At 44.2% G+C, this 21,546-nt stretch overlaps 1 protein-coding gene and 1 long non-coding RNA gene across 4 annotated transcripts; one reads left to right on the plus strand and one right to left on the minus strand.

Moving 5' to 3' along the window:
• The first annotated feature begins 1,371 nt into the window (after nucleotides 1–1,371).
• LOC133230488 (uncharacterized) lies at nucleotides 1,372–16,725 on the plus strand. Of its 2 annotated transcripts, none has more exons than XR_009730877.1 (3): nucleotides 1,372–6,711; nucleotides 9,870–9,927; nucleotides 11,138–16,725. It is a non-coding gene; the product is annotated as an uncharacterized LOC133230488 (long non-coding RNA). The 2 variants fall into 2 exon arrangements; XR_009730878.1 differs by having other exon boundaries at nucleotides 13,354–16,725.
• Nucleotides 16,726–17,788: 1,063 nt separating this feature from the next.
• On the minus strand, nucleotides 17,789–21,270 carry KRTDAP (keratinocyte differentiation associated protein). Of its 2 annotated transcripts, XM_061388005.1 has the most exons (6): nucleotides 21,136–21,270; nucleotides 19,825–19,863; nucleotides 19,688–19,729; nucleotides 19,467–19,511; nucleotides 18,621–18,668; nucleotides 17,789–17,939 (listed from the first exon to the last, which is right to left on the minus strand). In XM_061388005.1, the coding sequence occupies exons 1-6, from the start codon at nucleotides 21,220–21,222 to the stop codon at nucleotides 17,901–17,903; spliced, it is 300 nt and encodes a 99-aa protein (XP_061243989.1). In that variant the 5' UTR covers nucleotides 21,223–21,270; the 3' UTR covers nucleotides 17,789–17,900. The 2 variants fall into 2 exon arrangements, with proteins under 2 accessions (XP_061243989.1, XP_061243991.1); XM_061388007.1 differs by lacking the exon at nucleotides 19,688–19,729 and having other exon boundaries at nucleotides 21,136–21,269.
• Nucleotides 21,271–21,546: the final 276 nt, after the last annotated feature.

The raw sequence follows: 21,546 nt of genomic DNA on the forward strand, positions 1-21,546 counted from the left end.
TTACTTTTAAAGTGCTGGCCTCAATCTTATACGTCAGAAGTTGTCATCATACATCTGGAAATCCTTGATTGTCTAATCATCTTGAAGAGAAGGAAGGAGACTAATATTTTTTGAGATATAAAAAAAGGATATAAAAGTAATTTGACATGTTGTCTAGGCAGAAAAGAAAAAAAAAAGTTTGCTTTAAAGGCAGAAAAGGAAAAAAAAAATGAATAAAAACATGGCAAAATCTCCATAAGTGTTGAATCTGGGTAATGGATAGGATTCTATTGTACTATTCCCTCTACTTTTGATCATATTTGAAAATATTCACAATAAAAATGTGGTTATTGGCAGAATTAAGTTCCTTGATGTCTTCTGTACTGAGGGCCTCAGTTTCTTGCTGGCCATGGGCTGGAGGTCTCCCTCAGTTTCATATCTCTCTGTAGGGCAGCTGGCCTCTACCAGAGCAAGCAAGAAAGCATGAGAGGACAAGAAGGAAGGCAGTCTTTTTTATAAACTTGACCTTCAAATTGATCTTCCATCATTTTTTCTCAACTCATTTTGAAAGGGTAAGTGAATCATACAAGAGTGTGTATACAAGGAGGTGGGATCACTGGGGCTGTCTTGGAGGCTGCCTTCCATAGGTACTAGGTAATGAGTGGAAGCTGTGAACACATGAGTTAGGCTTCACTGGAGGGTGATTCAGCTGGTTCATTTAGTAGGGAACTTCTGATGTCAATTTCTTCTTGGGCTGATCAAATTTGCCAGGAAAGATTCTTCTAATCACCTGCCTGGAAGGTGAAAGTTGGATTGCCAGAAATTTAGGATTCAAATGGAAAAGACAGGTGAGTGGTCTCAATATATACCATTCCTTTAATCTCTGATTTACTTCATGTTGCTCCCTCTTCCTACTGTCTCTGATGCCCTACATTCCAAAGACTCTCTGTATTCTCCTCTCCAGAGAATAAAACTCATCTTACCCCATGTGAGGGGCAGCTGCCTTGCATCAGAAAACTGGGGAAGAGATCTGGGGGCTCTTTTCAAATAAACTTTCAGCCAAGCTTCCTTATGTTAGCTTGCCCTTCACCCCGAGAGGCACCTCTTCCCACCAGTTTGTGAGCCTTCTGTGGGCTCAGTAGTAGAAGCTTGGTTGAGTCTTGGCTTTTCCCACTGCTGGTTTGGGATTCAACTTTTCATAGGTCTGACAAATCAGTTACCAGTTATGGGTGGCATTAGTGGTACAGAATCAGCCTGCCAATGCAGGAGACACAAGAGACTCAGTTTCAGTCCTTGAGTTAGGAAGATTCCCTGGGGGAGGAAATGGCAACTCACTCCAGTATTCTTGCCTGGAAAGTTCAATGGACAGAGGAGCCTGGTGGGCTACAGTCCCTCGGGTCGCAAAGAGCTGGACACGGCTGAGCACATTGTCATTCATCTGCTTTCCAGCTTCCAAAATTCTGGCAGCGTTGCATCCTCCTTTCTCCTCCCTGTTCTTCTAAGTCTAGTGCCTTTCAAAAAGATCTCTTTGTTGTCATTTTGGTGTGATCTCAGGAGGGAACCAATGGAAACATGGGTATTCAATCTACCATCAAGTATTATACCAGCAAGTATTTCATTATTGTTATTTGTTTGTTTATTGCCTGTCTTCTTCCCCTCTTGATTGTGGGTTCCAGGATAACTTGTTTTGTTCACCTGCGCATCCCCAGCATCCAGAACCATTCTTGACACAGGTGGGTGTTCAACAAATGATGGAATCAATTTGCTGGAGAAGGAAACTTGCTACTCACTCTCAACATGGTGTTAGCAGACCCACCAGGTCTCTTGACTTTTTATCTTGTGTTCTTCTTGTCACAGGGTGGGTGTTTTGCTGACTAAGAATATGTAACAGGTTATAAGGTGCTTTACATGTTACAGAGTGTTTTCAGAATCTTACCTCATTTGATCCCGACACCAGTCCATGGACCAGATAAGAAACAAATTATTATTGGCCCTAATACAGTTGTGACTCTTGCCAAGAACTACCCTGTGTCAAAGAAATCACCAACCTTGTTCCTGATTTTTTACCCCATGCTGCTGTCATTGGTCTGGCCCTTCCTGCCATTTTGTTTGCAAATAAGACTCTTAAGGCTTGGCACTCCCCAAGGAAATAGTTCTCAAGAATCCAAAACAAGATGTTTCACAAAGAGGAAAATAGGTACAGATGTGGGTAAGTAACCCAAGGGCCTTTGAGCAAACAGAATGTCTGAGTTTTGTGACATGGCTGGAGCAGAGAAAGGAGAAAAGTGGGGCTATCAGAATTAGTAGAGCATAGAGAAAAGATTGGTACTGGGAGGGAATGGGGAGTTAGATGCTCAAAGGAGAGAGAAAAGGTCCCAGAATGTAAAAGCAGTATGTGTATGGTGGGAGAGTGGTGGGAAGAGAATAACCATCTACCAGTAGACTCTTAAAAAAAAAAAAAAGAAAGAAAGAAAGGTGGTGGGAGTGAAAGGAGATGAAAAGAAAACCATATTACAATGATAAAGCCAGTTACAAAATACCCTAGACAGCCAGTTTGATAAAACATGACATCACTATCTTGGGATCTAAGACTGGCTTAGTTTCTAAACAGTCTGAATGCTGCCTGAGGCTCCCCAGGGAAAAGTGAAAGTAGAAGCCATGGCCCCCTTAAGGGAGACAAGATGCAACTTCAGACAAGTTCCAAAGGCCCGGGTGAGAGAGACAAAAGGCCATGAGGTCTCACACTTTCCTTGTGCCACTTGCTGTCTTCTCTTGGACTCTGCCTGCCACCTCCTGGGTAGACAAGGTTACTACCTACCTCCAAAACCTGGGCAAACTCCGGGAGATAGCGGAGGACAGGAGAGCCTGGCGTGCTGCAGTCCTGGCCTCTGTTACTCACACGCAGCCAGGAATCTCTCAGAAGCAGAAACTTAAGGATGAGGAGCTGACAAGGGGTCCACCTCCTTAACCCCACATCAAATCTTGATGAGTTGTGGTGTGGCAAAAGGCTCAAGACATCCTTTTTAAAAAATTATTTTATTTATTTATGTATTTATTGATTTTGGCTGCACCGGCTCTTCTCTAGCTTCGATGAGTGGGGGCTACTCTCTAGTTGCAGCGCTCAGGCTTCTCATCATGGTGGCTTCTCTTGTCGCAGAGCACGGGCTCTTAGGGCATGGGCTTCAGTGGTTGTGGAACATGGGCTCAATAGCTGCAATTCCCGGCGTCTGGAGCATAATCTCAATTGTTGTGGTGCATGGCTTAGTTGTTTCCCCGGCATGTGGGATCTTCTCAGACCAGAGACCGAACCAGTGTCCAGAGGCTTAACATATCTTCCTAAGCTACAAAAACAGATGCAGGATCAATTGCACAATGATAGACGTTAACTAGGCCTTTGGTGATGATCACTTTGCTGTGTATACAGACGTCAAATTATAATAGTATACGCTGGAAATTTATATAATGGTATATACCAATTTTACCTTGACTTAAAGAAGGAAAATTAAAACTTTCTTTAAAAAAAAATGTTTTATTATTTATTTATTTGGCTGTACTGGGTGTGGCATACAAACTCTTAGTTTCACCATGTGAGATCTAGTTTCCTGACCAGGGATCAAACCTGCGGCCCTTTCATTTGGAGCGCAGAGTCCTAGCCACTGGACCACCGGAGAAGTCTCAGGAAATTAAAACTTTCTAAAGTGAAGAAGGAAGGAAGAGACAATTGCAAAAGAGCATTAAAAAAGATAGGAATTAAAGCTCTCCAAAAGCATAAAGAAAACAGTATCATCCATTATGTTATTAATAAAATAAGTATATATAACAGTAGCAGCTAAGTGTCCCAAGACCTTGATACACACAGTCTCAGTGCTAATTCCTCTGCACTCACTCTTTAGCAACTCCTTACCAAACCACATGTCAGTTCTGTGATGACTTTTCTTTTTACAAAAACGGAAACGGAATTTTAGATTGACTGATAAATCACTTGCCCAATATCTCATAGCAAAGAAAGTGGCGGAGGTAGGACGAGAACCCAGGTCTGTGTGCCTCTGGAGACTGAACTCTCAGCCATCAAGTTTTATCCTGCCTCTCAAAGAAGAGCAGAACATTTGTGCACACAGACACGTGTCTGAAATCAGGAAAGGCTATGCAACAGCCAACAGTGGTTACTTAGGGAGTTGGGGAAGTGTCAGCTTTCATCTGCTACTTTACATAATTCTGTACTGTTTGCATTTTCCCAATGAGCACATGTATGCTCCCCAAACACACACACAGAAGAAAAGTCAAATTACTGTAGCATTTAGGCCTTGTTTACTGAGCAGTTTCTATGTACTATGTCCCGCACTAAGCACTTCATATTCAAAACTCACTGACTCCTCACAGCTGTGTCTGGAGGGAGGATATTATCGTTAAACCCTTTTATAGATGAAGAACCTGAGACTGAGAGATACGGACTGACCTTGCAAATGTCACATAGCGATGCAGGGACTCTGCTCATGTCTGACTGGTTTCAAAGCCTGCTTTTACCTGCTTCAGAGTGCTGATTGAGCAGTAACGATTATGATGATAATAACAGCAGTTTAAGTGCTTACCACATGCCAGACCCATGCTTTCTGTTCAAGATCTCATCGAATCTCCATGGCATCCCCCATTTTACAGATGAGAAAACTGAGGCTCAGCAGAGAATAAGTCACTTACTTGCCCAGAACCACCCAACAGAATTGGAACTAGAATCCAAATCATCATACATGGCACTGGCATCCATCCAGCTGCTCAAACCAAAAACTGAGTAGTTATCCTTGAATCCTTCCAGTCTCTCCTTTTTCTCCATGTTTAGTCCATTGGTTCCAGTTGGTTCCAGCTTCCAAAATACATACTCACTTCTCACTAACCAGCTACTGCAGCACCAGTGGAAGGTATTGCCATCTCTCATCTGAGCCACTGCAAAAGATTGCTCACTGATCACCAGGTTTCCATTTCTGTCTCAGGCCCCTTCCCATCCACTCTCTACACTGCAGTCAAAGTGCTCCTTTTCAAGTCTGTTGCTAAATATCCTCTCATGCATCCTTTCTCAGGATCTTAGAGGAGAAATTAAGCCTTGCAGAGAATGGTATGAGTGAGTGTTTTCTCAGTTTTCCAAAGGATGATACTGGCTAATACCATTCTTTTGCTAATACAATAGGAACTGACCTAATTCACAACATGCAATGGATGCCTTAGAGTGTCAGGGCTTAATTCTCGGCAAGAACTGGGTGGAGGTGGCCACAAAAGTTCCCTGTCACACTTCAGTGATCACAGCCTTTGGGGCCCTTGTGACCTGCCAGCCACCACACCTCCACCTGTGCAGGCTCATTTTCTACTAACCTTTTCCTGAGCACAAGAACTTAGTTTTGTTCCTTAACTATAGAAGCCTCACTCTTTCTTCAAGGTTTTTACAGAATCTGTTCCATCTGCCTCAAACTCCTGCCCCCAGGCCTTCAGGGTCAGCTCCTTTGTAAATCATTCAGATCTCAGCTCAGATTCTACCAGCTCACAGAGACTCCCTGACGCCTTCATTAAAGAGACACTGCTAATTTCTGCTGTTCCACTGTCCCATTTTGTTTCTTTTCCAGTGTGTATTTATCATCATCTGAAACTGTCTTCTTTCTGTGTTCACTTACCTATTGAGTGTCTCCCCAGTTAGAGCTGAGCACTCCAGGGCAGTTCTATTTCTTCATGGTTGCATAACCAAGAGAAAACTTTTCACGGGGAAGCAGTATGTTTAAAAGCGTGTTTAGAAAACTTGTTAGTCACTCAATTGTGTCCAACTCCTACAGACCCCATGGACTGTATCCCACCATGGAATTCTCCAGGCAAGAATACTGGAGTGGGTTGCCATTTCCTTCTCCAGGGGATCTTCCTGACCTAGGAATTAAACCCAGGTCTCCTGCATTTCAGGCAGATTCTTTACTATCTGAGCCACCAGGGAAGCCCTTGGAAAATTTATCAGACATTTATGGTTTGTCAGTCACTGGGCTAGAAGTTTTGCAATGTTTCCTTCTATGAACTCCAGCACTGTGCAACAGAAATACAATGTAAGCCATTTTTAATTCTTAATAGCCACATTATACGAAGTAAAAAAAAAAATGAAATGAACATTAACAATATATTTTATTTAACTCAAAATGTTCAAAATATATTATCTCAGCATGTCATTGTTTTTAAAACAGAGAAATATTATCTTTTTTTAGTACTCCTCTTCCATCCTTCCACTCTGCCTTCTGGGTTCTGAAGACCTCAGCTCTTGCCTCATAATTTGGAGATTCGAAAGTTAACACTTCAGAACTGGGCCTCAATGTCCTTCAGATTATGTCTCAGCTTTCCTGCCTTTTCTGTACCTCTCTCAGTGTGCCAATGCCCTTCAAGTGAGAAATGGGGATGCAGTCTGAAGCCTAGAAGTCAGAAACAGGTGTGGTAAGTGGTCAGCAGCAGGGTCTTAACCAGAAGTGGGCTGGAAAGAGCAGAGGTAGGGGCGCCAGAGTCAAGGAGCATGCGCAGGGTAGCTTCCACCGGAAGTACATGAAAAGGGAAAGGAAACGGCCACGCACAACTGTTGGGGCCTGAGGTGTCCTTTTCTTGACGCTTGGCATCCTGCCCTGGCAGTGGAGCTGGGGCAGCCAGAAGAGGAGTTAGTGTTGGTGTTCGAAGCCAAGTCAGAACTGGACATTGACTTTTCCACTGGGAACAGTAAGAACTGTAAGTTTGGGCCCGGAGGGGAGGAGGGTTTATTCCTGGGCAGGTTCTTTGCAGGGAAGGAGCTGGACTGGGCTTCTCTCAGATCAGAAGAGATCTTGGGAGGTTTCTCCCGGGTTTGATTGGTTGGTGGGCACTGGTACTCAGTCATGTCCAATTCTTTGCGACCCCATGGACTATAGCCCACAAGGCTCTTCTGTCTGAGGAATTTTCCAGGCAAGAATATTTGAGGGGGTAGCCATTCCTTTCCCCAGGGGATCTTCCCGACCTGGGATCAAACTCGTGTCTCTTGCATCTCCTGCACTGGCAGGCAGATTCTTTACCACTAGCGCCACCTGAGAAGCCCTTCTCCGGAGTGTATTGAAAAATGAATCAAAGCCAAAGTAAAATGTGTTTCCAAAATCGTGCCATGTCATAAAGATTTACATTGAATGAACTATACAATACAAAAATACATCCTGGACAGTATGATAGTGCAGACGATTTGATTTATAAGAAACAACAAGGTGGCCTGGTAATGGTACACTATTTTTAAGTTGTATGGTGAATGAGACCTTGGTTTCTTAATGTAGTCAGCCTGTCTCTGTAACTCTGAATAATCTGATTTGGAGGCAATTTAAGGAGTCAAAAGTTCGTTTTCCTGGCTCCTGCTTCCATACTGGAGGAGCCCTAGATGTTCTGTTAGGAATTAGTAAGGAAGATTATCCTGAGCATAAGGGGGATCTGTGATAATTGGAAGTCTTGAGGGATCTTTTCATCAGGTCACCAACTCTAGATGGACATTGATCCCTGGTGCTACACTGGGAAAGAGTATGATGAGGAGTGCTATGTGTAGGGAGAGAGGTTTGTCATGGTGGGGTGGGAGCAGCGGGGAGGTTTCTGGTTGAGATGATCACAGTGACCCACGACAACACATTGTTTAAAGAAGGTAGAGAATCACATGAGAGGCACAGGGGGACTTTTTTTTTTTTGGGCTTTGCCAGGTCTTAGTTGCAACACTCTGGATCTTCAATCTTCATTATGGCATGTGGGATTTTTAGTTGCAGCATGCACAATATTTAGTTGTGTCATGCAAAGTCTTAGTCGTGACATGTGGGGTCTAGTTCCCTGACAAGGGATCGAACCTGGGCCCCTTGCATTGGGAGTGCATTGTAACCACTGGACCACCAGGCAAGCCCCGGAACTGGGGAATATTAAGGTGGGTTTCCTCACCTGTTAGAGAGAGAGCGAAAGAATAGTATTTATAGGGAGGTTCATGCTGTGGGAAGTATTGGGGGTGGGAGGAGACGAGGACGACAGAGGATGAGATGGCTGGATGGCATCACTGACTCGATGGACATGAGTCTGAGTGAATTCCGAGAGTTGGTGATGGACAGGGAGGCCTGGTGTGCTGCGATTCATGGGGTCGCAAAGGGTCAGACACGACTGAGCTACTGAACTGAACTGAACTGAACTCATGCTGTGGCAGGTGTTGGGGCCTTTACTGTAGGGCCAGGATGGTGTGGGGCCTTGGAGAGGGAGTTCTCAGAAGAAACGTGTGAAGAGAAATAATTGTTTGGCAGACTCAGAAGGAGGCTTGATCAAATGAAAACTTAGGCGTGGACAAGGAGACTGGTCCTTCATTCAATTCACAAGTGTTTATTGAGTACTTTCTCTGTGCCAGGCACTATGTGAGAGGGATACAATGGGAAGCAAAAGAGTTCCTGTCTTCGTGGGACTGACCTTCTTCTAGTTCTATGTAAGAAACAGAATGTGAGCCACGTATGTAATTTAAAAGTTTCCAATAGCCAGATTTTGAAAAAGTAAGACAAGTGAAATAAATATCAATGTATTTTCTGTAACCCAATATATCCAAAATATTCCAACATATAAAGTCAAAATATTAGTGAAATATTTATATTCTTTTTTCTTTTTTGTAATGTCTTTAAAATTCAATGTATGTGTTCTACATTGCCCCATATCTCAGGACTAGTCACATTTCAAGGGCTCTGTAGTCACATGTGGACAGTGGATAGCTGCATTGAAGTGTGCAGTATTATAAAGATAACAAATTAACAGAGATGTTTCTGGTAGTGATAAATCCTGTAACAAAATATGTAGCAGAATTGGAAGATCAAAAGGGCAGGTGACTCTTTAAGTGAGGTGATCAGACTGGAAAGGTCTCACAGAGAGGTGTTATCTCAAGAAAGTTGAATGAAGTGAGGGAGCAAGGGAAATGGGGAATGAGTCAAGTGGTAGAGGGAGCAGCTAGGCCAGTCTGGAGGAGCTCCAGAGGGGCTGGGTGGCTGGATCAGAGTGAGAAGGGAAATCGGGGAGGTAGGAGATGAGGCCCCTAGTAAAGTCCATAGGGTTTATTCTGAAAGTAATGTGAAATCATTGAAGAGTCAAAGTTGGAAAGATGACATGATCTGATTTAACATAAGGAGTTTACGGGGCTCCTGGGAGGTGATTGTGTATCCATGATGATGCAGGGTCTGGTAGGAGGGCAGATGTGATAGCAGTCAACTGCAGTAGGGGGCGCTGGGGAGCACTACTCCAGTCGCCAGTCTGGGAGACTGGGGTTGTATGAGGAATGGGAGGGGTTTGTTACTGGGAGACGACTGGGGGCTTTTTGTTTGTTTGGATTGTCATTGGTTTTGGGGAGGAGCACCCAGGAATGTTGTCATAGGTTTATCTGTTGGGTGTCAGGAATTGCAGTGGGAGTCTTAATAGGAGGATTGTTGTCAAGGGTGGCATGTTGGTGTTCAATTCTCAGAAGCCTCTGAAGATATTTTCATCTGTCAGAGTTCTTGGGCTGCCTCCCACAGTGCCATTGTTATAGGGGGTTGTAATGAAGGAAACCAGTATATAAAACCAATGTATTTAGGAGATGGCTTGTGGAGTATGGGGTCAGCCACACAACTCCATGGCTGAATGACTTTGGGCAGATTGAAATTAATGTGTCTTTATTGTTGTTTTATAATACTTTATTATGAAATATCCCAAACACACATAAAAATATGAGAAACTACACTAACAAAGCCTGATGTACATGTCCCTCAGCTTCATCCCTCTTAACCTTTTGACCTACTTGCTTCAGTCTTGTTTTAATATCTAAAACATTATAGACAGAGTTGAAGCCTGATTGGACCTTTCTTGATCCTATTTTCTTCTATTCCCAGAGGTAACAGAATCCTCAAGTGAGTGAAAATCCTTCCCACCAGTATTTGGACTTTCACTGTAAGTAGATGTACCCATAAACATACAGTATTGCTTTGCATGTTTTTAGGCTTTATATTAATGGTTTCACACTACAGGTATTATTTTGCAACTTGCATTTTTCTTTTTCTTGTCAATATTTATTTAACAAAAGGCTTTATACTTTGATTTTTCCCTTCTGAATTAGGTTTCTTTACTTATTTGTATTACCCCTCCCCATGCAAGATGTACACAGTGATAGTTTTTATGGTTAGAACATGTTCCGGATTTTTTTAGACAATAAAGTATCCTCAGTCAATGGCCCCTTGTTTGTGTTGCTGAAACTCAGCCTCTGCTCACCAGTGCCAAACAGAAATGCAGAGACAGAGTTTTGGATGAAGTAGAAAAGAGTAGCTTTTATTGCTTTGCCAGGCAAAGGGGGCCACAGAGGGCTAAAGCCCTGCAGACCATGTGACCCACCCTGGAGTGGGTACTAAGGAATTTTCTAGTGTTCAGGGAGCAGGGCGTGATCAGCTCATGGACTACTCTTGGATTGGTTGACATCAAGGTGAAGTTTCAAGAATCATCAACCTTCTGGTTTCAACCAGTCCAGGGTCTATGGTCTTGTGGTCAGCAGTTTCATCTGGAGGGGGTCTGCTTCCTGTAAAAACAACTTAGGATTTTGTGTCAGGCCTTTATCTGTATCTTTCCGGGAACTGGGAGTTGGTAATTCTGTTATGTGGCAGAGTTACAGTCTAAATTGTTACCAGTTCCCCAGCCCAACAACTGTGCTTTGTTTCTACATCTTCACCTTTCCCAAACATTAACTCTTGCATCAACATTTTAGTTCAAAAGACAAGGATACCAGGGCTTGTGCACAGTGTCACTTGGATTGCCTGATATCTTTTTTCTTCTCTCTCTTGAAAGTTCACCTCAAGAAAGTCTGTTTCTTCCTGAATTCTTCTCTAAATATACATTTACTCCTGACTGATTATTTATAGACTAGCCCCATGGACTGTGATTCAGCCTCATAAAGTCAATTGGGTTCCTTATGATTTTCAAATAATATAAGACCGTTGCCAAGATCCTGGAAGAGAAATGGCAAAGGTAACACTATAATAAATTTGATCTAGGAGTATGTTTTGGATTTGCATTTGAATGTGAGGATGTCTGGCATTTTGAAAATTAGAGTAGTAATAACAATAAAAAAATTTTCAAATTATAGCTGTTATATATGTATATTGTCTTCTAGATCTGCACCTGCCAGTATGGTAGCCCCTACCTACATGTAGTTCCTGATCATTTGAAATGTGACCAGTGCTACATGTTGAAAAGATAATATTTAGAATCCGCCTACCAATGCAGGATACTCAGGTTCGATCCCTGGTTCAGGAAGATTCCATATGCTGCAGAACAGCCAAGCACATGCACCACAGCTATTGAGCCTGTGCTCGAGCCCGGGAACCACAACTACTGAGCCCATGAGCCACAGCTACTGATGCCTACACGCCCTAGAGCCTGTGCTCCACAATAAGAGAAACCCATGCACTGCAAGTAAGGAGTAGCCACTGCTCACCGCAACTAGAGCAAAACCCACACAGCAGCAAAGACCCAGCAAAGCCTAAATAAATAAAATTATTTAAAAAAAGAAAAGATAATATTTTGGAGGTATAAGGGTAAATAAAATATATTCTTAAGCACCTTGCATTTCCAGTTAACAGCTGTTTAGCCTCAGCCTGGTTGATTTATGTATTTCTATCTCATTTTCACTCCTGGATACCTACCGTTCAACCAGATGGACATCCCGTACTTTATGCATCCATGCTCTTGTTGATGGACATTTCGGTGATTTCCACTGTTGAGCTGTCATGAGCATTGCTGCTGTGAGAATCCAGATACCTGCCTCTTTGCCTAGAGGTGCACGTTTCTAGTGTATGCTAGGACAGCAGTTGCTGGCATGCACCTGGTGCACACACAACTTTGTACTTCAGTCCTGGTTTTATCATTCAGGAGTCTGATGAGAAACTTCACTGACAGCAAGTTAAACCCAGCCGTGATTTGCCCCTTTGAGTTTTATTTTCCTGTGTACAAAGCAGACTCGATCATAGTACCCACTTCATTGAATTGCAACAATTAAATAAGATCATGAAGGTAAAGTACTAACACAATATCTTACATGTGGTACGTGCTCTCTTTGTGTCTCATTGACAGGAAATTAAGATCATTAAAAGCTCTAAGGCTTTGGAGCCTAACAGAAAGTGTTATTCGCTCAGTCTCATCTGACTCTTTGCAACCCCGTGGACTATAGCCCTCCGGGCTCCTTTGTCTGTGAAATTCTCTAGGCAGGAATACTGAAGTGGGTTGCTATTTCCTTCTCCTGGAGATCTTCCCAACAGAGGAATTGAACCCCTGTCTCCTGCATTGCAGGCAGATTCTTTACCATCTGAGCCACCAGGAAGGGACTCTAACAGAACCTGGGTTCAAAGCGTGGCTTTGCTGCTTCCTCTCTGGGTGCCTTTGGGGAAGTCACGTCACCTCTCTGAGCAGCAGTTTCCTCATCTGTTAGGAAAGAGCAAATGTGTGCTGTTGTGAATGCTAGCTCTCTAACTGTGTCTGGGTCATGAGCTGACTGCCGTTACAGAGCGTAATGATACCAGCTACCCTTTGTTATTATGAATGTTAGGCTAATATTTATTGAGTGTTTCTTAACTCCTCTGAAGTACTGGTGTTATTCTCACTTTACAGATGATAAAACTGAGGCCCCAGCAGGTGGCCACCCAGAGGTCACACGGCTAGTGAAGTGGTGTGTGTGTGCTCACTCAGTTGTGTTCGACTTTGCTACCCCGTGGACTATAGCCCACCAGGCTCCTCTGTTTATGGAACTTTCCAGGCAAGAATACTGGAATGGGTTACCATTTCCTACTCCAGGGGATCTTCCTGACCCAGGGATGGAATCTGCATCTCTTGTGTGTCCTGCATTGGCAGGCGGATTCTTTACCGCTGTGCCACCTGGGAAGCCCTTGAAACCAGGTCTGACTGATTTTAAAGCACATGTTCTAATCACCAGGTTATAAGCCTTAAATGTCTCTGGCAGCTGCTCATCATGCTCAGCAGTGGTTTCTAAACATTTTTTGTGAAAGGAAGCATTTTGTCTGGGAAAGTCTTATATAGAACCCCAGTCTGGAAAGCAAATGTATGCTGTACCACTCCAGTTAAAGTGACAGTAACGTCATAGGTCCATGCCAGTTTAATTCTGGCTCTGTTTAGGTTGTGTGAGCTGAAACAAATTACTCATCTCTCTGAGATTCAGTTTCTTCATTTGCAAGATGGGGATAATGATACCAACCTAATAGCTTTGTTATGTGGATCGACTGAGACAGTATATGCAAAACACTTGGCATGAAGCCTGGCTTGTGATAAAAACCAAATTAGAGTGGCTGTTGTTGCAGTTGTGGCTGTTTGTTGCAGGAATCTCTTCACTGACCCCGGAATGAAGTGGAAATTTCTCAGCCTTGTATTCATGGCCCTCCATCATCTGACCCAACCTGCATTTCCAGCCTTCAGCACCTACACTGTATTACAACAACCCCAATCCAGTGTCCGGCACTACCAGTTCTGCGTTTATGCTCTGTCCACTGGGGGAACCCTCCACGGTCCTCCTCCTTGCTCCAAAAGTACAAAAGTACACTTTATAAAAGTACTAATGAACCTGTTCGCAGGACAGAAATAGAGACACAGACGTGGAGGATTGATTTATGGACACAGTTGGGGAAGGAGAGGGTGCGATGAATTAAGAGAGTAACATTGACACATTTACACTGCCATATGTAAAATAGATAGCCAGTGGGAAGCTGCTGTGTATCACAGGAGCTCAACTCGGTGCTCTGTGATAACCTACCTGTGGGACAGGGTGTGGGTGGGAGAGAGGCTCACGAGGGAGGGGATATATGCATACATAAAGCTGATTTACATTGTTGTACAGGGAAAGTCCCTTTCCTATGTTTTCCTTGAAGAAACATGGGAAATCCCAAGAGATTTTGTTGGTTTCCTCTCCCTGGAATCCTTTACCAGGTTCTTCTATACTTTTTTTTTCTGCAGAATGGTAGTTAGAGCTATAAGGATGCTAGAGTTTTAATTTGATTTGAAGTTGACTGTTGGCAAGAATACTTCATAGATGGTGATCTGTCTTTTCTCTTGAATCAGGTCTCCTCATCTTGTAGTATTTGCAGAGATCCATGAGTCCACAGATTGTCAGCCTGATCCAGCCTTCTCAGGTTCCCTGCCAGTGTTTCACCTGATGGTTTTAGCAGTCACTGATGCTATGCTATGCTAAGTCACTTCAGTCGTGTCCGACTCTGTGTGACCCCATAGACGGCAGCCCACCAGGCTCCCCTGTCCCTGGGATTCTCCAGGCAAGATCACTGGAGTGGGTTACCATTTCCTTCTCCAATGCATGAAAGTGAAAAGTGAAAGTGAAGTCACTCAGTGGTGTCCGACTCTTAGCGACCCCATGGACTGCAGCCTACCAGGCTCCTCCATCCATGGGATTTTCCAGACAAGAGTACTATGCGTGCATGCATGCTGAGTCATTTGCCTTCTCAGCCTAGACTCATAAATTGTTTCTTAACTCTGTAACCCCTCAGCACTCACAGATTACTCTTGTGTTAATAAAATATTGAGTTGTCCAAAAAGTTCATTTGGGTTTTTCCATGCCATCCTCAGGAAACCCTGAACGAACTTTTCAGTCAACTCAAATGTTATTGTGCAATACTGAATACATAAATGTGTATTATTGATGGGGTTCAGTACGCACTAACCCCAAATATGCTGCCTTAGCATATTGAATATTTCAAGCTGAAGGAATACAAGAAAATAGATGCAGGAAGGACTCTCTGACCTTCCCTAGAAGCACGTCACAAGACCCTCATGTGTGAAGTGCCCTCCCTCCACCCAAGGGAAAAGATCATGCTTGCCTCCAAGATGGAGGGACCCCCAAGAGGAATATTATTGAACACACCTAAGTTTCCCCAGTTTACTGAGCTCATATCCCATTTGTCCTATCCCATTTCACCATGACTGCCCACTCTTCACCAAACCTAGCACAAAAACAGACAAGCCCGACTGCTTCTTCAGACCTTCATTTATTTGTGAAGGCTCCCATGTCACATAAAACTTATACTAGATAAATTTGTATGCTTTTCTTTTGTTAACATGTCTTTTGTTATAGAGACCCAGTCAAGAACCTGGAAGAGTAGAAGGAAAAGATTTATTTTTCCTCCCCTCCAATATATTTAAGGAAAAAATTAAAACCTTAATAATAGAAGCCTCTCTCACTTCCTACTGCCTCCATGTATCTATCCCTTCTCTGTCGCATGATGGTCTCTCTACCTACGAGGTAACTACTATCCTGAATTTTGCATTAATCATTCTCCAGTTTTCCTTTCTCAGTGGTTCTCAAGCCATTAGAATCACCGAAAGAGCTTGTTAAAACATGAATTTCTGGGTTCCACCCCCAGTTTCTGATATAGTACATCTGGGGTGAGGCCCAAAAATCTGTGCTTCTTGTAAATTCTCATGTGGTGCCAATGCTGCTGATCCCAGACCTACAGTCTGAGAACTGCTTTATCTCAAAGACGCTCCTGCCTTCTATGTAATGACAGCTTGTCTCCTTCCCTAAAACCTACTCACTCAATAAATATAGCTTAAGGACCTCCCCTTCTTCTTCCTCTCCTCCATTTCCTATCACCCAATTTATGAGCGTTCAATCTTTGCTAAGTATTTTACTTGACTGTGGCATTTAACTAGTTTTCCACTTTTTCTTTCCCATTAATGATCCTGTTTATAAGTTGCTTCTTGTTTGTGTGTGTGTGTCAACTAGAAGAACAGGTATATAAACAACATGAACATGCCGTGTTCAAATATTCTGCTTTGATGATTAATTATTGATTATTTTGAGCTGAGAACACTTATTATTAAACAGCGGATAACAGGAAGGGTTCTCTGACATACCCTATACACACCTAAAAGCGAGTTGTAAATTTTTCCTTGAGAAAGGTACCCTCCCTGTATCAGGAAGAGAAGAACATTCTTATCATCAGAGACTGGGAGTTGACTCCAGTCTGTATAAACAAACCTACTAAAATAACCCTTATCTTCCACCAGTTCCCTTCACATACTTTCTAGTCACTGTCCCACGATTTATTACCCCTAGTACAAGCCCCTGTGCTTTGTCACATCCCCACAATTTATCATTCTTTTTGTTAAAAGGTGTGTACCGTATAATCTTTAGGACCTAAAGACTTCGGGTTTTCATTTTCCATCTGAAGATACCTGTGTATATGTAAAAACAAATTAAATGTTTATGCCTTTCTCCTGTTAACCTGTCTCATGTCCATTTAATTTTTAGGCCAGCCACAGAACTTAAGAGTGTAGAGGGAAGTTTTTCCTCCCCCCTACACAAGTTTAATTTCCCTTCGTAGTCTACTTCTTCAAGTAAACTACAGGCCACAGTTTGCAAGTTCAGTTGCTTGTAAGAGCCAAAAGGCAATGTAAATAAGTGAAATTTGCCATGTGGAACTTAGCTGAGACCATGTCCTATGTAAAGATGGCAGCTGTTACTTGGATTTAAGCCAACTGAGGGTCCCTTGTTGTCTCATTTTCCCAGTTTTCAAGAGAAACCAAAAATAACCCCAACTAATTCAACAGGTTAAGTACATACAGCAGCCACACAGAGCACACAGATTCCAGACAAAGTATGTTTGCAGGAACCAAAACTGAATCCATTCCATACTTCTAGACCTTTGCGGTACATGGGTGGATGGATGGATGGGTGGGTGGGAGGGTGGGTGGGTGAGTGAGTAAATAATGAATCTGGGTCTTTACCGCAGTTCCCAAGGTTGTGGGGGAGGGGAGTACAGAAAACAAGCAATTGTTGAGGACCTGCTATATGCCTGGCTCTGTGCAAAGGTTTTACGTACCTTATCTCATTTGACCTTCATAACAACACCTCAAGGTAGTTATTATCGTTCTTGTTTATTTCCACACTCATTTCACAGATAAAGAAAGGAGGCTTAAAATGGCCCAGGGTCACACCACTAGTTTTCTTTATTTATAACCTGCCTAATTTTTCTTTTTTTACTTTTATTTGCATTTATTTTTTGCGACATTTATTCCTGGGCCATAAGTTTTTGTTTCTGCAGTTTCTTATGGGATATCTTTTTCTTCTTTGCAACCTCCTCTTCTTGTTTAGGAACAGTCTGTTCTTTTTCAGTAGGGATCTTATGGGGTTTTCTGGGTCAAGTGAATAACACACCATTTTTAGACATCATCTCAGACTTCCCTGATGGCTCAGATGGTAAAGCGTCTGCCTGCAATGCGGGAGACCTGGGTTTGATCCCTGGTTTGGGAAGATCTCCTGGAGAAGGCAATGGCACCCCACTCCAGTACTCTTGCCTGGGAAATCCCATGGATGGAGGAGCCTGGTAGGCTGTAGTCCATGGGGTCACTAAGAGTCGGACACGATTGAGCAACTTCCCTTTCCCTACTTACTCTATGTGTGTATGTGCGTGTGTGTGCACGCACACTCAGTCATGTCCAACTCTTTGAGACCCCAGGGACTGTAGCCTGCCAGGCTTCTCTGTCCAGGGGATCTCCAGGCAAGAATACTGGAGTGGGTTGCCATGCCCTCTTCCAGGAGATCTTCCCAACCCAGGGGTCAAACCCATATCTCCGGCATCTCCTGCCTTGACAGACAGGTTCTTTACCACTAGCATCACCTGGGAAGCCCTTTCTACTTACTATCCTCTCAGAAGTCAAAATTTCTGCCTACCAGCCTTGGATCCCACTCCATCTTAATTCCTTTTGAGAGCCCAGTAAGATAAGGACAGAGATACAGATGCAGGAGTTGTTTGTTTGGAAAACGTTTTATTGGCATTACTGAGGCAGCAAAGGGTGATCGTAGGATGGTGATCAGTAGCCCACTCTTTCAGTGGCATCAGCAGCGCTGGGTCTCTGGGTCACTGGGCATCAGGAGTTGCACTCCTCAGACCTTTCAGCTGAGAGAGAGAGAGGGTACAGTCAGATTGGAGACCCTGGGGCACAGGGAGCCAGGGTCCTAAGGAAGTCCAGGATAGGGTGGGGTTCTGACAGAGAGGACTCACTGCCCTGGTCTAAGTTCCTATTCTCCTCTGAGTTATAGTGGTTGCAATTTCCCTTAGACTTACTTTGTTGTTGCTGTTTAAATTTTTACTGTGGTACAGCTGATTTACAATGTTGTATTAGTTTCAGGTGTACAGCAAAGTCAATCTGTTATACATACACATACATGCACTCTTTTTTTAGATTCTTTTCCCATATAGGCCATTACAGAGTATTGAGTAGAGTTCCCTGTGCTATACAGTAGGTCTTTATTAGCTATCTATTTTATTTGTAGTAGTTCGTATATGTTAGTCCCAATCTTCCGATTTATCCCTCCCCTCCCTTACCCGCTGGCAACCATAAGTTTATTTTCCACATCAGCAACTCTGTTTTTGTTTTGTAGATAGGTCATTGGTAGCTTTTTTATTTAGATATCTCGTATAAGTGGTATCATGTGATATTTGTCCTTTCCTGTCTGACTTAGCTTTGGTCAGAAGAACGTTTAGCCTGCTTTCACTTTCCTTACTCTCCCGCTCGGATCCTCTGCTTTTTCCCTCACCCCCAGCCTCCTTTCTCTCCTAATTCCCACCTCCTCTTACCTTAGGAAAGGCATCCCAGTTGAGGAAAGGAAGTTTCTGTTTGATAGACTAAGACAGAAAAAGAGAATGAGAGTAATGTGTTACAGGTCAGGTGAACATGGATCAGTAAGCTCTTGTTGAAGAGTTCTCTGAAGCGGTGATGGTGTCATTGTCTTATAAATACAGTAAGAATGAATATTTTCTGAGCCTATATTCTGTGCTTGCCTTGTACAGACTACTTTACAGGCGTGATTTCACTTGGTCTTTGCAGCAATCTTTTGATTTCAGTACTGACATCATACCCACTTCACAGATGAGGAAACTGAGGCTCAGAGAACTGAAGACATTTGCATGAGTAGGTGCAGGATCATGCATCACAGGCTGTACTTTCAGTTCTGCCAAGGACTTAGCCTCCTTTTTTTTTTTTAATATTTATTTTTATTTAGTTATTTGGCTGTGCTGGGTCTTATTTGTGGCATGTGGGTTCTAGTTCCCTGACCAAGGATCAAACCTGGGCCCCTTTTGCATTATCCACTGGACCACCAGGGAAGTCCTTGGCTTTAGCCTTCTAAATTTAGGTAAGTCACTCAACTCAGGACCGCATTTTCTTCCTAGAGGATGAGGGGATTTGAATAAACCCTTGACTGATTAAGTTCTTACTTTTCAGGATTGTCTTTGGGGGTCACATTAGGAAAACAAAGTGTGGCCACAACAGCCTCCCAGGGAAACATCCTTTAGCTGGGCAGCATTCCAGAGGGACAGTTACTCCCTCCTGGAACCCAGGAAAGCACCAAAAGGGCTAGACCAGGATGTGTTGCCCCCTACCCGGGCAAGCAATCAGGAGAGAAAGGGCACCCAAGCTCTTACCTCAAAGAGAGCGTGCCAGTTCAGGAATTCATCTTTCTTAAAAGCCTTTGCAGAGAGAGAAAGAGACCAGAAGAGGGTCACTTCCAGGGAGGGACAGAGCTTAGCCCCTGGCCCTCTGGGAAGAGTGAGGACCGAGGAAACCCTGCAAGCTCTCCACCCAGGCATCAATCTCCCTGAGGATGGGAGTGTTTGTGGGGGCCGCTCTAGAGAATGAAACTTACTGATCGCAACTTGTCAATGTTCAGGAACTGGGCATTAAAGGCCTAGGCAAAGAAGCAGGGTGTTAAGAAAGTTACTGAAGAACATTGAAGAGATAGGGGACAAACTAATAGTCAGATGGCGAAAACCGGTGGTTTACCTCGGGTCCTGCCTCATAATTACCAATGGTGGTTTCTTCCTGGAAAGCGAAGAAGAGAAAGGGGTTAAATGATCGCCTGATGGCAAACCACCTTCCCCAAAGCCTCTCTGCCGCCCTCCACAGGCCAGCCCCATTTTCCATCGGGGGTGGGGGGTGGGGGGGGCTCAGTTAACCCACTCTGTCCCAGTATGCTGGTGGATGGTAGACAGGCATACAGGTGACAAGAAAGGGATTGGAGAGTGGCATGCGGGAGACAGAGAGTTCAGAGCCCAAGCCTGCATCCCCTGTAGGCAGCAGGGGAAGAGGGTGGAGGAAAGAGGACTCCTCCCAAGAAAAACTAGCTTGTGTGGTTCTGCAGTAGACTCAGGGTGTTCTGAGACACTCCCACTTAACCCACAAAGCTGGGCGCAGGAGATTAGCAGGCAGGTGGGACCCCTTTCTGAGGTGCCTTGCCTGCCTTTAATTGATGGAGCTTGGTTTGCTTTGTGACTTGATTGCCACCAGAGTCCCGGTCTCCATTTCTCTACTCCAGGTGGTAGCCAGCCCCCATCCCTGGACCTCGGTACCTCCAGACTGTCACCCTCCCCAACTCAGCTGCCCAGCTTCATCCCCACCTTACTTCTTCCTTCCCACAACAGAGGTCACAAACAGTAGCCCACAGGCTAGAACCCAAATGTTGACATCACATCATAATTTGGCTTGTTTGTTTTTTAATTTGAATTAAACATTTTTAATTAGTAAGAGTTCATAAATCAGATTTCCAGGTTCTCTGGAAAACTTTTCAACTCTGGCCACACCAGGTACCTTTTCCCACTTAGCAGCAGGCAGGTGGCATATGGACTGTCCCTTTTGAGCTGGGGTAAGACCGCACCACCTCCCCTCTTGCTCCCCAACGTCACTTGCTCCTGTCCTAAGCAGTAGAGCCTGTGCCCTGTCGTTGACTTTCATATCCAGCGTGGACATTCTCCCCCAACAGTGGGATAAGGTGGGAAGAGAGGGACCTCAGGGGTTTTCCTGAGGTCAAAAAAGGTGTGGCTGAACCCAGACAACCAGCCTCAGCCCCTGTCCCCTCTCAGGATGTCCAGCCTCCACCCCACACTTGACTGTCCTTTCCAAGAAACATAAGCCTCTCTGCCCCTTCCCAGGAATGCTTTGTCTCCTTCCTCCTGTCTTCCATTCCTCAGAGCCCCAGCTTCTCCTTCAGCCCCTGGGAACGGCCAAAGATAAGAGCCACTTCTCCAGTAACTGATGGAGGGTAAAGAAACTGAGGAGTAAATCAACTAATAAGAGAAGCCAGGTGACATCGCTCACCTCAGAGCTGGGCAGCGCCGCCCCCTGAGCAGAGTGGAGCGCCAGGACAGAGAGAAGAACAACAGCGGAAAGAACGGGGATCTTCATGATGTCAAGTTTGGGGTGCTCTGAGGCAAGGCAACCCAAGGCTTGCCCTTTATATTCCCAGGGAGGCAGATCTGAGCAGAACTGGGGTCCCCACCCCACTGACTCACCTCCAGATCCTGTTGCCCACTCCTGGGGCTCTGGGAAGGGGAGGTGTGGACTGTTCCCCACTTACCTTGGATTTCTCAATTCACATACTGCCTCAGGCACTACAAAGGTGAGCCAGCAATGGGGTTCTTCATGCAAACAGAGCTGAGATAGAGACAGGTTGGACCTGTCCCTCCAAGTGATTGGCAGTGGCACCCAAGCAATCTGTCCTTTAGTCTT

The sequence above is a fragment of the Bos javanicus genome, chromosome 18 (assembly GCF_032452875.1).
Source record: "Bos javanicus breed banteng chromosome 18, ARS-OSU_banteng_1.0, whole genome shotgun sequence".
Taxonomy (NCBI): Eukaryota; Metazoa; Chordata; class Mammalia; order Artiodactyla; family Bovidae; genus Bos; species Bos javanicus.

Coding starts and splice junctions, on each gene's coding strand:
- KRTDAP (XM_061388005.1), bottom strand. CDS start 21,222: ATGAAGATCCCCGTTCTTTCCGCTGTTGTTCTTCTCTCTGTCCTGGCG. Junction 19,864..21,135: donor CGGCGCTGCCCAGCTCTGAG/GTGAGCGATGTC, acceptor TTCGCTTTCCAG/GAAGAAACCACCATTGGTAA. Junction 17,940..18,620: donor ACTGGGATGCCTTTCCTAAG/GTAAGAGGAGGT, acceptor TCTCTCTCTCAG/CTGAAAGGTCTGAGGAGTGC.